The 16,813-nt window shown below is 38.4% G+C and overlaps 1 protein-coding gene across 1 annotated transcript in view; it reads right to left on the bottom strand.

Moving 5' to 3' along the window:
• Positions 1-16,813, bottom strand: part of Hmcn1 (hemicentin 1) — a 441,231-nt gene that overhangs the window by 198,578 nt on the left and 225,840 nt on the right. The window contains exons 15-18 of the mRNA XM_041662626.1: positions 14,068-14,226; positions 3,417-3,611; positions 1,591-1,686; positions 849-976 (exon numbers count right to left, since the gene is read on the bottom strand). Of these exons, the coding sequence (XP_041518560.1) occupies positions 849-976; positions 1,591-1,686; positions 3,417-3,611; positions 14,068-14,226 (578 nt within the window). The remainder of the gene's footprint in view (positions 1-848; positions 977-1,590; positions 1,687-3,416; positions 3,612-14,067; positions 14,227-16,813) is intronic.

Here is a 16,813-nt window from a genome sequence, read left to right as displayed (position 1 = left end):
TCACTTCTAATGAGTACTTCTAGAAGCCAGTGAGTCTAGATTATCTGCAAAACAGGGGAAGTGGTCTGCACTAGATGAAGTTCTGTCTCAATAGAATACACATTTATGGAAAACTTTCATAGAATTGAAATGCTGCCCATATCCTTTCCTAATTAAAAATTATATGCTGATATTCAGTTATATGCTAGGGATCTACCTTCCTGACATAATCCATCACAAAAGAAATTTACAGCTCAACACAAAAAGGGTAATATATTAATTGGAAGATTTTAAAGGAATACTAATATTTCATAACATTCTACACAAAAGGGTATAAAGTATTTAAGTACTAAGAAAACAATACTAACTTAAATTTTACATATTCTGAAAATAGTTTATTAGTAACATCAAATTTAATGTGAAATTATAAAAATTATACTGCCAATTATTTCTTAAAAATTTAAGTTCCAAATAATATAGATTGCATAAACATAATAACATAAAGGGAAGCCTTTTTGATAGAAAGATGGATCCACAGTTAAGGGCACTGCTCTTGCAGAGGCAGCTGAGTTCAGTTCTCCAGACCCACCCACCTCAGGTGGTTTCCAACTGCTTCTAAGTCTCTCTCCACAGGATTTGATACCTTCTATTGAACTGTGATACCTACACACACACACACACACACACACACACACACACACACACAATGGACAAATAAATAAAATGAGAAATCTTTTTTCAAGAGGAGATTTGGCATGGTTATAAAACATGTTTACATGTTTACAAAACCAGGTTTCAGTGTTTGTGACATAATTCATTAATTCTTAGGAGAAAATAAATAAAAAGGCATGTATTAAAAAAGTTCTTACCATAGCTGAGTTCTTCATCCATCGCCGTTCTGGGATGGGATTTCCAGCCAACAGGGTACAAGGCAGGGTTAGCTGCTGTCCTTCGATAATATTAGCCACAGAAGGGCTGATTCCAATTAGCGGGGCAACTATATCAAAGAAAGAAGACCCAGCTTCATCAGAACAGGGGTGGCGGTGGTATTACTATAAGCAAGATGACTACACATCATGTTGTTTAAACCTGGAGTTTTCAGGAACAGAATTTAAAGTAAGAATGAAAAAGAACTTGAATGTGTTTTCCTAGAAATTAACAAAGCAATACCATGAATGAGCACAAAATCTTTAAAAGATATAACTCAAAAAATGTAGGTAGAGATAGACAAATGAAGACACACAGAAAATTCTATAAAACAGTATTAATGAGATACATGCAGTGAAATATTTAATGTTATAATAATTTGAACTATATAATACTATGGAAAAACAATTTTAAGGAATTTATTTATTTTCAGTATGAGAATCTCCATACTGGGAATAAATGAATAGTTTAATCAGTCAATGTGCTTTAGAGTGACCAATAATCAACAGAAGATGCAGAGCCTGAAGCAGATGTTAAGTTATTTATAGTTGTAACATTGTATGAAATATGGCTTAGGGACAAAAACCTCTACCTGGCTCTAGAATAAATAGATATTGTCATAAGCAAGGGATGATAACATCAACATCAAAGAAGTTCAAGGTTTTTGAAGTTAATTAATCTTACCGAGTCCTGTCACCGTTACTGTTGTCTGTGACTGTATTTTTCCAAACTGGTTTTCAGCTTCACAGATATACGTTCCTTTATCACTTGCCCATAAATCTAGAAAGAAGAACTCATTTATTCATTCAGGACCACCATGAAATCTTGATACTGCACCAGGCACAGTGCTGAGATCTGTGACAGAAATTACATAAGCACCTTCTGGCCATTGCTTTCTAGGGAAGGAACGAACAAGCTCAGACATCACAGCAGGGTAACAAATTCTCTATGATGTTCGTACAGTGAGCTGTGGAGGCACAGACAGGAAAGGATTGATTGTATGTGGAGGAGTTAGGAATTCAAAGCAGAGGTAAGAGCCCAGCTGTAGTTTAAAGAGCATCTGGACATCAAGTCTCAGCAACGTGAAGGCCCAAATGTGAGCTGAATAAGGGTGACACCAGTGAGCATGCCAGATTGCACAGAGAAAAGCCTGTCAGGCTTCAACTGTACACAAGGAGATACAGGCAACCGAGGAAAGCTGGAAACAGGATAGATTCCAGGGAAGAGCACACCAACTGGTTGTCTAGTGCCAAATATACATACAGGCAGCATTAGATGGCCTGTAAAGGTTATATTTAGGAATATATATATATATATATATATACACACACATATATGCATGCAATAACAATTAGTTTTTTAAAAGGCCACAGATTTGAAGGAGAGAGGAAACAGGTATATGGAGGAGGGGTTAGAGGAAGTAAAGGGACGAGAGAAATGTCCTAATTAAATTATAATCTCCAAAATTATAAAAAAAAGAGTAGCTAGTAGATAGAAAGAGCTGTCTACTTATGGAGAATTATAAATCAAAAGCAGAGCTTGAAGAAAGATCTTTGAAGGATCTCTTCAAAGAGTAGAATGGTAAGCCACCTGGGGTGCACTTCTGCTGTTTGTAGGGGCCAGTGTTTCCTTGCCCCAGTCAGTAAGGGCAGAACATGTTTGCATTTAGGGAATAAAAAACTAGGGAGAAAATACACAGAGCAGATTCATAGAGAAATAAATAGTGTCCCAAGTCTGGCAAGAATTATGAAGACTCCACTAGAAATTTGTAGATTTGATGTGTGTATAATCATACAAGCCTTACTCTGTATAAGGAGAAGACATAGCTATCCATCTAGCTAGGAAAACTACTAGCTATCTCTACTCTGTGCTGAGTTCTGGTGTCCTTAGTGAAGGACCACATACTGTAGAGACAACAAGTATTCACATGTAAAAATACACGTTTTTCATACAAATTTATTTTTCTCATCCTCCTTTTTACTTCATGTTGAATATCAATGCAATTTTTATTATGTTATCATAAAAATGCATAGAATTGTTTTCCAAGATGAAAAGCATTATAAAAGATGCACAATTAAAGACAGCATTTGGAGCAGTCGGGGTAGCATTAGTTACAATCTGGAAGGCATGGTCAGGAGGCTGAAGTTAAAGCCTTTAAAGGTAGTTCTTGGCTTGCAAACAATAAGGAAACCAAGATGGGATTTTAAATACTGGAACGATTTTAATCTCATTGTAACCAAGTGTGTCCAGTTTAATCTACTAGCAAATTATGAACATACATATCTGTAGATAGAGTCTGGTATGGTGGCACACAGGAGGCTAAGAAAAGAAGATAAAGGTCAAAAGCCCTTCTGAGCTACCATACTGAATCTTTGTGTTCAAAGAAGAAAAACAAATAGGGAACTATGTAAAAACAAAAAATACACACATACAAAAGAATATATATAATCAAGTGCACAAATACACGTGCATGCTAACACACATGCACACACACACATCCTTTAACCTACTTGAAATAAAGAGAGCGCCTGTTCTCAGCTGGCTGATGGAACTAACTGAGAAGGGTCTTGAGAAAACTGGCATGTTGTCCAGTCTTCGCCATTTGATCTTTGGTTCTGGATAACCCTGGACATAACAAGGTAATGTCACATTGGAGCCAATTTCCATGGACACATCAGAAGGCTCTTGTATGAAAACCGGAGGTGCTGGAAGATAGAAAACACAAAAATGTCACTGGTAAAGAATGTGGACACATTAAGAATAAACCTTATTAAATTAGCAACAGACTGAATTTGTAACAAGTCATTGTTCATACAATATTGCAAATTCACCCTATAGCCATTCCTGTCTGACATACCACAGAAGTATTTTCTTCTTTATGAATGAACATTTAGAATGAACACTCAGCTCTTGAAGTAAAGTTGTAGGTGGTATGAAGATCATCTTAAAGAGAATTATTATAGAAAGGAATTTGTTTTCAATATGAGCATATTTTATGGTGCTCAAACCTTATATTCTCCTAAAAATGTTGGCTTTATAGTGCAATATGATATTTCTGGTATTTTTCAAAATCTCATTGGCTCGATTTGTGTGTGCGTATGTGTGTGAGAGTGTGTATGCGCGCGTGTGTGAACAAAACTATTTTGTTTGTTTGTTTGTATAAGTCCCAATCAAAGTTTCCCCTTCCTCCCCTTTTCCAGTTGCCCACCCCCACCTCATCCACTCCTCCTCCACTGTTTCTTTTCAGAAACATGTCAGTCAGCCATGGTATACCAATTGTGGTGTGATTAGGCACCTCCTCTTCTATTAAGGCTGGACGAGATACCATGATAGGAATGGGTCCCCAAAGCAGACAAAACAGTCAGAGACAGCCCCTGCACCCTCTGTTAGGAGTCTCACGTGAAAACCAAGTTACACAAGTGTAACATGTATGTAGAGGGCCTACATCAGTCCCACTCAGGCTTCCTGGTTGTCAGTTCAGTCTCTGTGAGTGCACGTTGGTTGGTTCTGCGGGTGTTTTTGTGGTGCCCTTGTCAGAACTGGGTCCTTCAGTCTTCCTCCCCATCTCCAGCAGGATTCCCAGAGCTCCATCTAACATTTGGCTGTGGGTCTCTGCATCTGTTTCCATCAGTTGCTGGGTGAAGCCTCTCTGATGACAGCTGGACTAGGCACCTGTCATGTTTGTCTTCCAGTGTCTGGGTTACATCAATCAGGATGGTTTTTTTCTCTTTTCACCCATTTGCCAGCAAATTTCCTGATGTCATTGTTTTTAGTAGCTGAACTATGCTCCATTATGTAAATGTACCACCTTTTCTTTATCCATTTTCAGTTGAGGGACATCTAAATTGTTTCTAGTTTCTGGCTATTACGAATAAAGCTGCTGTGAACACAGTTGTGAAAGTGTCCTTGTGGTATGGCGGAGTATCCTCTGGGTAACGACCTCGGAGTGGTATGTCATCATTTTGAGAGCCAAGTCTTTTGTCAAATGATTTCAAATGGTTTTCAGTCTTCAGAATGACCCCACCTGGTGTTATGTATGAGGATACTTAGTTGATTGGCTAAGTGTCACATGGAGCTGAATGAGGAAGACAGGGTTAAAGCTAGTGTTCATTTCAGAGTCATAATCCTCTGTCATTTTATCAGCCTCTCCTTCTCCATGTGTTCTAATAACTGTGTTTGGGTATACTGGCTAGCAGACTCGTTTCCAAAAGATGCTATAGAAATTGCTTCCTTCCTTCCTTCTCATCCCACATCTGCAGACTGGATGTACAGATGCCTTGCAGCAGGGTTGGTTCTTATTTCATCCTGGACTAGGCGGCCTCTCACTCTGCACCTCTGTTTCCATTACTTCCTACACTACAAAAAGCCTGCCCTCTGGAGGTCAGCTATCCTTGTTCTTCTTCAAGTGAGAGCCGACATTCATCATTTTATAACTTGTGTTATTACCTCCCCTTCAAGGGTAAGATCTGATGTTGAAATATTGACAACCTTTTAACCCAGTTTCCAAAGGACACTCCTCTATGATCATCTTATCATAAATGGAAATCATCACTTCCCTCTTAGAGATCTAAACAATCCTCTCTACCAGACCCATGGATAATTTCTCCAAAGACAAACTATTACTTGAGTATCTGCTGCTTTATTTTCTAAACAGTCTATGTTGACAACTATAGTTTTATCCCTTAACAGTAGCTAATGTATTATGTAGTACATTGTGTGTGGCCAATAGATACCAGTGAATGAATTACTAAATCAGCATGAAAAGCTATGGTAATAATTCAGACTTTAGAATATGTTTACAAATATATGACAGAGACACCTCAACCCAGTACATTTGTATTTGCATCTTGCAAGATACATTACAATTTCAAAAGCCATCTTACTTATAAAATTGAAGATGAAAACCACAATTGAAAAAGATGCTCTGAGAAAAGAATAGTTTATCTTCGTTTAGACAATTTTTGAATTCATATTCACTGGAAGTCAACTTAAAAATGATAAATAAGCATATTTTAAATATAGTTAACAAAGTAACTCATTGTTTGCTCACTTTATTCCTAATACTTGGTTACTTTTCCCCCTATAGTAATGTAGTTAATTAATATAAAACACGAAGCATGCTGGGGCATGGTGATATGCTCAAGGGGCAGAGGTAGAGTGAGTTCCGTGAGTTCAAGGCCAGCCTGTTTTAATAATTTTAGGTCAGCCAGAACTACATAATAAGAGCCTGCCCCAAATAATAATAAAAGTAATAATTATAACATTAAAAAGATTCTAAAATATAAGTATTGTCTATAAAAAAGGAAGTTTAGTCTAGAAGTCTCAATATGTGCTAGGCTAAGACCTTGGGAAGATAAATATAGCAATGGTCAGAAAATAAATTTCAAAACAGTAAAACACACATGTTGAAATTTTGATGGGGATTGCATTGAATCTGCAGGTTGTTTTTGGTAGTATGGCTATTTTTACTATGTTAATCCTACTAAATCCATGAGCATGGAAGATTTTTCCATCATCTGTTATCTTCTTCTATTTCCGTCTTCAAAAACTTGAAGTTTTTATCATACAGGTCATTTGCTTGCTTGGTTAGAGTTACACCAAGATATTTTAGATTTGTGGCTATTGTAAAGGGTATCATTTCCTGATTTCTTTCTCAACCCATCTGGCATATATATATATATATAAGAGGGTTACTGATTTTAATTGAATTAATCTTTTATACAGCCATTTCACTGAAGCTATTTTTCATCTGTAGGAGTTCCCTTGTAGAATTTTTGGGGTGGCTTATGTATACTACCCTGTCATAAGCAAATATTGATAATTTGACTTCTTCAATTTGTATCCCCTTTGTCTTATTACTCTAGCTAGAACTCCAAAACTATATTGGCACTATATTGAACAGATATGAAGAGGGTGGACAGCCTCGTCTTGTTCCTGACTTTAGTGGAATTGCTTTAAGTTTCTCTCTTTATAGACCTTTAGAGAATAAGACTCAACTTCATATAGAAAAACAAAAATCCAGGGTATCTAAAACAAACCTATACAATAAAAGAACTTCAGGAGGTATCGTCACCATCCCTGATTTCAAGCAGTAGGAAAAAAAAAAAACCAAAACTGTAAAAAGAACTGTAGAAAAAACAAACAAACAAACAAAACCCCATGGTGTTGGCATAAAAACAGACATGTTGATCAATGGAATTGAATTGAAGACCCAGACGTAAATTCATATACATTTGGACACTTAATATTTGATAAAGAAGCTGGATATATACAATGGAAAAAACAAAGCATCTTTAGCAAAAGGTGGTGGTCTAACTGGATGTCTGCACGTAGAAGATTGCAAATAGATCTATAGGCAATCATCCTGCACAAAACTCAAGTCCAAGTGGATCAAAGGCCTCAACATAAAATCAGGTACACTGAACCTGATAGAAGAGAAAGCAGAGAATAGGCCTAAACACACTGGCACAGGACATAACTTCCTGAACAGAACACCAAGAGAGCAGGCAGTAAAATCAACAATTAATAAATGGGGTCTTATGAAACTGAATGCTTCTGTAAGGCAAAAGACACCACCAATAGGACAAAGCAGCAGACTACAGAATAAGAAAAGATCTTCACCAACTCCACACATGATGGAGGGCTAATACCCAAAATATATAAACAAACTAGACATCAATAAACCAATTTAAAAATGGGGCACAGATCTAAACAGAGAATTCTAAGTAGAGGAACCTCAAATGGCCTAGAAACACTGAAAGAAATGTTCAACATCCTTAGCCATCAGGGAAATGCAAATCAAAACAACTTTGAGATTCCACCTTACACCTATGAAAATAGCTAAGAACAAAAACACAAGGGATAACTTATGCTGGAGAGAGTACAGAGCAAGGGAAACACTCTTCCATTGCTGGTAGGAGTACAAACTAATACAGTTACTGTAGAAATCAATATGGCACACTCTCAGAAAATTGAGAATCAATATATCTTAACACCCTACAATACCAGTCCTGGGAATATACCTAAAAGATGTTCTGTCTTAAAACAAGGACACTTGCTCAACCATGTTCACAGCAGTTTTATTCATAATAGCCAGAACCCGAAAACAACCTAGATGCCATCAACTGAAGAATGGAAATAGCAAATATGGTACATCTACACAATGGAGTATTGCTCAGCTGTTAAAAAACAATGGCATCATGAAATTTGCAGGCAAATAGATGGAACTTGAAAAAAAAATCACCCTGAATGAGAAAACCCAGACCCAGAATGACAAACATAGTATGTACTCACTTATAAGTGGATATAGCTGTAAAGTAAGAGACAATCATGCTATGGTCCACAGACCTAGAGAGGCTAAGCAACAAGGAAGGCTTAAAGCCGGATGCAAGGATCTCCTTGGAAAGGGGAAATAGATTTCACAGGAGGACTGGGAGCAGGTGGGGTTGGAAACAGGAGGGATCAACTGGTGGGGGCAGGGAGAAAATGCTGGAAGCAATGATTGGAATTGGGGGACATTTCAGGGAGCAAGGTGGGAACCTCCTGAACTGGAAACTTCATGGAATCTACGAGAATAAGCCTAGCAAAGACTCCTGGTAATTGGGGGTCATGGAGCCTGAATCAGCCATTTTATGTAAACCAGGCAAGGCCTCAGGTGGAAACATTAAGACACTAACACAGACACAAAACCTTCCACCAACAGTTTGTCCTGCTGTGGGTGTTCTGGAACTGGAGTCTAGCAGAATCCTTGTCAAAGAGACCAGAGAGACTTCAACCAGAAACTGATGGGAGCAGATACAGAGTCCCAAAGCTCAACATTGGGTGGAGCTTGGGGGAGTCCTGCAGATGAGGAGGAGAAGGGGGAGAAAGGATAGGAGGGACCAAAAGGGTCAGGAAAACACGGCCCACAGAATCAACAGACTGGGACTCGTGGGGGCTCTCAGAGATCAGGGAGCCTGTAGGAGTCTGACCTAGGTCCTCTGCATATATGCTATAACAAAGTAGTTTAGTGATCGTGTGGGATTCCTAACAATGGGAGCAGGGACAGTCGCTGAGTCTTTTACTTTCTTATGGGACCCTTTCCCTCCTAATGGGTTGCCTTGTATAGCGTTGATGTGATGGTATGTACCTGGTTTTATTGTAGCATATTATGTCATGTTTGACTGATGTTCCTGGGGGGGGGTCTGTTCTTTCTGAGGGGAGATGAAGGGGGCATGGATCTAGGGAAGAGGGAAAGTGGCAGGGGGAGATTGGAAGGAATAGAGGGAGGAAAAACTGCAGTAGGGAGTAACATATGAGAGAAAAAAATATATAGAAGACTGAAGTCCACCAACTACTTGAGGGAAGGGATATATCTCCCTTTATTGAAACGTTAAAATATAATTACCAATGAAAAGTGATACACTAACAAGTTCAGAAGTAACAGAGGAAGGGAATCTGGAATCAGAACAGAAAAGCAAACTCAAGTTACACCCACAAACCAAATCAAGATGGGAGAAGTCATGCATTGCAAAGCAGATTCTAGAAAAGCATCAGGCACAAGACATCAGAGCAAGGAACATAAGTGCTGAGTCTCAAACAAGAGGCAAATGAGAACACCAGGCCCGAGAGAGCAGCCAGCACAACGTCCACCACATACAAACTTCCAAAATGAAGCAGCTCCTAGCTGAGCCAAGAAGACTTAAATACTTCCTCCACCTAACTGTGGCCAACACGGCCTCCAAGTGAGGTTTTCTGAGTGAGTTGTGAATAGATTCACGAAACTAGAGACTAGGAGAGCAATAGTCACTTGCGGAGAGTACACAAGGTGCTTTTTTAAGACTGTTACTTAGAAGGGTAAGAATCCACAGAGTGAATTCGAAGGGCAGTTCCACTCTTCCTAGTCTGTGATCTTGGGCAAATCATTTCACCCTTCTCCCCTGTTTTAAATTCTTTAAGAACACAAAGGAAAAGTAGGCTTTCATGTTTCAAGTTGTCAAAAGAGATGATCTTTACTAATAACTACCTCAATACTAGCTATATTAAACATGAAAATTACAGAGTTAATTTTTTAGATCTGAGTTCTGGAGTTTGATATTTGTGTTTGCTATCACGTTTGGTACTTCATTCATTCTCTTAGGGTAATGTTTGATCCCTGGTGATTTCCTGAGCATCTGTGTGGCTCACTGAGCTATGCACAGGGGTAACACCACAGCGCAGTTTATTGTCTGTGGAGATAACTATGACTGTGCAGATTCATTGTTTTAAAACTATAAAAGTCATAAAACAATTCACCATCTTGCTCTAAACTCTATTCTGAATTATTTTCCTTGACCCCCTAGACAGTTAAACATATATTCCCTCTGTGGCAACTCTTGCATTATGTCAGTCAGAGATTTTCTTTCCTAAAATGACTAGACACATTGCTTTGGTTCCACCAAACCACAAAACACAAAACCACAGTCTAAGGCTCAAACCCTGTGTGGTGTGGAATGCTTAAAAAAATTACTGCCAGGCCAACTTTGTGTTTGATGTTTCCAATCCCCTCTTCTTCCAAATGACTTCACAATTCACTACCCCCCGCCACAAGGGATGAAAAGCATTGGTAACTTTCCCTGTTGACCTGAAATGTCCATAACTTAAAGCCATGATAATGAGAAACAGGAAAAAGGATGCTTGCTACAAGAAGCTCAAACTCAAGAATAATATTAACAGTCCTTTTGTTATTTTTTTTTTGTGTTCCAGTATTGCTGCTTTGAGGTAACAGGCCTACAGAAAAACAATCTAAAAGTCCAAATAACTACATAATATGGATAAAAGCATGTTTTTGTTCTTAAGTCACAAGCAACTCACAAATATGCCCAATAATTTTGTAACTCAAATGAATAATTTTATGACGGCTAAACTTAGTACTTAACATGTTTCAAGTCCTTTATAAAAAGGAGTCAAATTGAGACAATAAGTTTCATACTAAAAGCCCAAATTCTAATCTTGAATACTGTATCATTTTATGTAGGCATTCCTATATAATTTTTGAGACTTGGAGAAAGAAAATAATCACAACATAGATGAAGTTACACACAAGATATATGTTGCATTTATCAGTCCCATAGGTAATAGTTAACATGCCAAGAGTATATAAGTGATAACATCTCATTTCATCTTTCTAATTTGCCTGTAAAATAAATGCCATTTATATCTTTAAAATAAGGAAAGTCAGGGGAGAATCCATTTTCTCTCAAGTGTCTATCTTCTTAACCACTATATTAATTCTGGAGAAAGTTTCCATGCACAGTGTGTTTTCTTTTAAGCCTCACACTAAAAACCACAATCATCTCTACAATCATGGTTTGTAGCATGTACACACTGCATTTTGCTACCATATGAAACCACAATCTCCCATGGGCAGGTCAGACTACTCACACCTTATGAGCTGCTCTAAGAAGGATAGAATGAAGAATCTAAATATTATGGTACAACAGAAGCACAATGGTGTCATCTTCAACATTATTTGCCAGTCAATAGCAATGGCCAACATCGCAGCAAGCAGATAATACATTTCTGTGGGTGGTTCATTCAGCATAATCACTGGGATCAAAATCGAGAAACTCGTTGCTTTAGAAGAGTCATGAATGATAAGGATCTTGACTATAATGGAGCTAATCAAAGCTCTGATGTGCAATGTCATTCTGCATACGTGTTGCTTTTGTTGGCTGATGAGTAGAGCTGTTTCAGCCAATGTCTTATCAGAGTAAATTAGGGAGGAAATCCAAACAAAGATTTACAGAGAGGGTAGGCAGAGTTGAGGAGATGCCATGTACCCGCCAAAGGAGAAAGAGGTCTGAACATTACCGACAAGCCACGAGCTTCATGGTAACATATAAACTATTGGAAATGGGTTAATTTATAGTTAGAGCTAGCCAGTTGTCAGAGGCCTAAGTCATTGACCAAACAATTCTGATAGTAAATCTCAGATTGGTGAATTGGGAAGAGGCAGGCAGGGTGCCCCTGGGACAGAGAAGACTTCTAGTAGCAGAGTTTAGCTACACTTACGGAGTGACATATAAAAAGAAGATATTTGTGGGGAAGTCTCTGGTTATATTTAATCTTTCCTGTCAATGTAACTGGACTTTCAAACACTTGGGTATGTCTGAAGATGTTTCCAGAGAGGTGTAACTGAGGAGGTAAGATCCACCTTGAAGGTGCATGACACTATCTGTGAACAAGGGTCTCAGATTGAGACAAAAGCAAGCTGAGCAGCAGGACTCATTCACCACCTCTTCCTGAACACAGACACTCTGAGATTAGCCACCTCACATTCTGCTGTAATAGACTATGCATGCTCAAACTGGAGCTAAAGGAACTCGTTCTACCTGAAGGCATCTTTTCAAGTATTTTGTCATAGTAATGAGAAAAGCCACTAACATATCACCATGAGAAACCAAGAACAGATATCACTAGCCTTTATATGTGGACAGTAGAGAATCACTAGCCTTTATTGCTGGACAACAGAGAGAATCTAAAAAATGCAGAAGAAAAAAATGATTAAGTAGGAACAGTCAGTAAGCAAGGAGTATGCCTGTGGTCCCCAGACTTTCTAAACCATTGGTAGTGTGTCTAAGGGGTCGCTATTTTATTACTAAGAAAAGTTACCGAGGCCATTTCTCTGCCCCTTTAGAGCTGAACATGCAAAAGAACGCTGTGTGACTAGAAGAAATCTCCGTGGGAAACAGGGAGAGACAGAACAGAAGGTACTGAGAACTGGAATTTCACCCTTACTGTGTTTCTTAAAAACACCAATTCTGTATCTAATGACCTCCTGTACTTGAGTCTTACATTTCCAAAATCATTAGTATAGTTGAAAGTCTTCCAGGAGAATCAGAGACCCTCCTTCCATCCAGCAGGTCCAACATTATTTTCAAGGTATTTATCTTAATAATAACAGAGTGCAGTTATTGTTAAAACACCACCCTGGACATCTTGCACTACCCTAGACAGAGTCTACAACAATCTTTGTGCCATTACCAGAATTCTGTATTAAACTTTCAGGGCATATTTAGTAAGAATGAGTCATGTTCAGCAGACAGCCAAGGGCAAAGGACCAGAATCAGAACAGGTCTCAGGAGGGAAGAAAATTGGTTTCTTTGAAAGAAAATATCAGGCACACAGGGCCATAATTTTCACTTAAAGCCTTAAGATAATAGAACTAAAATGGGTTGTAAAGGATTCATTTTCTTCATTCGTGTTTTAAAAATCAACTTGAGCATGACCAAAAAATTTCTTGTACATAACATACAGAAAAGAAAATATAATTTAATGACATTCTATACTTACAAGTTTAAAGAGATATAGATATTTAATTATCTGTGAAAATTAAGTTGCCCCATTCTGTTCCGTGTAAAACAAGTTCTGTTTTATTTCTAGCTTTACCGCATTGTGTATAGAATGACTTTTTTGTTTGTTTTGTTTATTTTTTTCCAGGAGATGTGAAATAGATGATAAGGTAGGAACCAAACTTCCTGAGAACACAAATACAGTTGTCATGCACACGTCGCATCTTTCCTTGGTGATTGACATGTGTAGTTAGTATTTTATTTCAGACACTGGGGAGGAACGCCTAGTGGATTTTTAAAACTAAAACAAAAGAATAATCTGTCACCTTTGCTGTCATCAACATCTCTAGATTATGGTCTAGGGCAAAACTCTACTTTCTGGCCTCCAGATGTTAATAATCGGGAATCTGATGGCAGAAGGGATGACTACTGACAGAAAAATGGCAATAGATGATACGCATGGGTGTAGCCGATAGTCTCTGAGGTCAGATAGCTTGCAATTAAATACTCAGGCTCTGCCCCTCCCTAGCTCCGCAGCCCTGAGCAAGCGACTCAGCTTATATAAGCTTAGTGTCCTTATATTCGTATAAGACATAATCATAGTATCTCCTCTTAGTGTGGTTGTGAGAGGGTAATGGGAAAACCCATAAGACATTCTTGGCACAATGAATGGTACATTGGAAGCTCCTAGGAATTGCGAGCCACTGTTATGATGTTAGTCACCTGAAGTGCCCATGCTGGATTTGCCATTTGACAAATATTTACATCCAGTTGTTTCATAGTTGATCAACATGGAAAATAACAACTCTGTGTCAGAGAAATAATGCAACCAATGGACATGAAAGCTTACAGCCTACATCCAGAGTTCGTCTGCCAGTTGCTCTTCCAGCATCATTGATGGCTACACAGGTATAATCACCAGCATCCACATCTTGGGTTTCTTGAATCTTCAAAAGTCCCATGAGGGGGTCAATACTGAGGAATGTTGAGGGCCTCAATTCAAGATCTCCTAAACCAAAATGACAAGAAGAATATTAAATATGGAGAATTTTACATGGTCTACTCTGCCACTGATATGATTTTGAAATTTCTAAATAAAGATGATTAAGATGCTTCAAATTCCTGTTGCACAACATAGATGCTTTACTTTCTATGATCTAAAACTCGGTCCTGTAATGGACGATGCAACTGCTTTTCCTCCATCTATCTATATCCAAATAAGAGTGAGCTCTTGGGAGCTACATGGAAAGCAGGGGTAGGCTGGAAACCAAAACAGTGCCTTTGGTCAGTCAAAACGGAGCAGAATGGTGAGGGCTGATGAGGGGCTTCTATTATTTTTGTGGCATAAAGCCTTCCAGTGATCCTGGAAGTAACTGAGCTATCAATGTTATTAGATTAGCGAGTGCTTCTTTATTGAACGGCAGCAGTAATAGTCCGTCTTGCGATAAGCCACAATGGGCAAAGGAATGTATATGAATGACTGAAGAAGAGGGCTGCTTGGAAAAGGTAGAGGAAAGTTTTCTGAAAGAAGAGTGAGTTTTTATTCATCTCTTGGGTTACCTCAGCTAAAGTCTCATTCATTAAAATTTGAATTTGAAGTGATAGTATGTTTGGAGGAAGTAGATAGAGATCTCAAGGCAAGAACAGAATGAAACAAGAAAGACTGGCTACATCTGGATTTCCTCTGTATGCTACTTGTCCCAACAGAGCCTCTGGTCCTCCAAGAACCACTTATTATTAAAAGATATAACACCTCAAAGAGTCATAAGGAAGATTATGCATGTTCTCCTTTACTCTCCAACTCCCAAATTGCTTCCCAATCAAAGAATGAAATTAATGACAATGACCAGTAGATTAAAAAAGTATATAGTACTGGATATATAATACCATTTAACACATTTTTTCGTTTGTTGTGAGGCTCTTAGAATCCCTCAGGAGGTTTGGCAGCCCTTGATCTGAGGGTTTAATGACATCTGCAAATCTGAAAGATACTTTCTAAAATGTCACACATCAGTCATGTACCCTGGGACTGAGAACACACATGCAACTCTTAAATAGGCAAAGAGCCTGAGAGCAAGTAGGTCTCTAAGAGGATACTGTAAACAGCATCAATCAATGAGACTTCGTAACATGTAGACAATCCTCTTTTGGTTGTATAATTTTCTGAAGAGAGGATGTCAAAGAACCTCTCAATTTGAAAACAGCAAAATTCTAATAAGTAAGCAACTGTCAGTGCCCTAAACAAAGTATTTTCCAGAATTTCAATATTGCAACCCCCTAGGCAGCCTTACAATTGCTACTACACAGTCCACTTGCAAATGAGAGAGGCAGCAGAAACTTTGTCTAAGTGCCTCTGGGAGATTTTAATAAACAGAAGCAGATGATGTTGACATAACAATCCTCCTAATAGAGGAGGATGCAGTGTGACCTTGCTGTTCTTCAAGCGTTAGAATATTTGGACTGAGATGCATTTAGAATTTTGTAATTTACTTGCTTTTAGTTTATTCCTGTATGTCAAAAGACACCATCTGTGTCAGAAGATGAAATAGAGACCTTCTGCTGGCCACTTTTGTTCCAAATAAAACGGCTGAAGAAACGGTAGCCACAAAAAAAAAATGGAAGGAAGGAAGGAAGGAAGGAGGAAGGAAGGAAGGAAGGAAGGAGGAAGGAAAGAAGGAAGGAAGGGGAAGGAAGGACGGAAGGATGGAAGGAAGGACGGGAGGAAGGAAGGAAGGAAGGAAGGAAGGAAGGAGGAAGGAAAGAAGGAAGGAAGGGGAAGGAAGGAAGGAAGGATGGAAGGAAGGACGGGAGGAAGGAAGGAAGGAAGGAAGGACGCAAGGAAGGAAGGAAGGACGGAAGGAAGGAAGGAAGGAAGAAAGGAAGGAGACATAGAGAAAGAAGAAATAAATTGGAAAGCACAAGTCTAATCGAGGTTGTAATTCGATCACATTTTGGTAGTCTTTCTTTTCTTGATGTCTACTGAAAATTATTCATCAAATTATTAAGAACTCGGAGAAGTATAGATGGAGTTCTTCTCAGATAGAGATGTGATGTAGTGTTATTTAGTTTCAATATTCAATACATTTAAAAGAACATCATACTTGATAAGATAATAAACCTTCTAATGCTGATTTAGGATTTAATAATCATTGTTACTGAGGAAAATCCTCACGTTGCTATCATCTCAATTCAATTCCAGACTCTGTGGACATAAAGTTTAACACTAGAACTTTTCAAATAGTTGATGGTAATTAACTTATTAGAAATGTTTGTCTCGAGAACCGTCATGTGTCCTCTTACAAGTGGCTGAAGAACTCAGCAAATTTTTATTTATGGTGATGCTGACCTCTTATACAGTAAATTGCCTGCCTGTGACTACAGGGTGAGCTGGACTGATCAGGAGTTCAGGGAAGTGTGTTGTCCATAAGCATTGGACTGTGCCTTAGGGTACAATGCATCAATATCTCATGCCCATGTGGACTGGGATCCACTGGGATGGGTGATATGGTCTGATATGGGGTTCAGGGTTATATGCTGTTAATGAGAATTATATTTATTTGTATTTAATATCTCAGAAATCATATTGGGAAGTTTAA

The sequence above is a fragment of the Microtus oregoni genome, unplaced genomic scaffold (genome assembly GCF_018167655.1).
Source record: "Microtus oregoni isolate MIOR12 unplaced genomic scaffold, Mior012 000013F_ref0000133, whole genome shotgun sequence".
NCBI classification, from domain to species: Eukaryota; Metazoa; Chordata; class Mammalia; order Rodentia; family Cricetidae; genus Microtus; species Microtus oregoni.
This window is presented reverse-complemented; position numbering and strand designations above follow the sequence as displayed.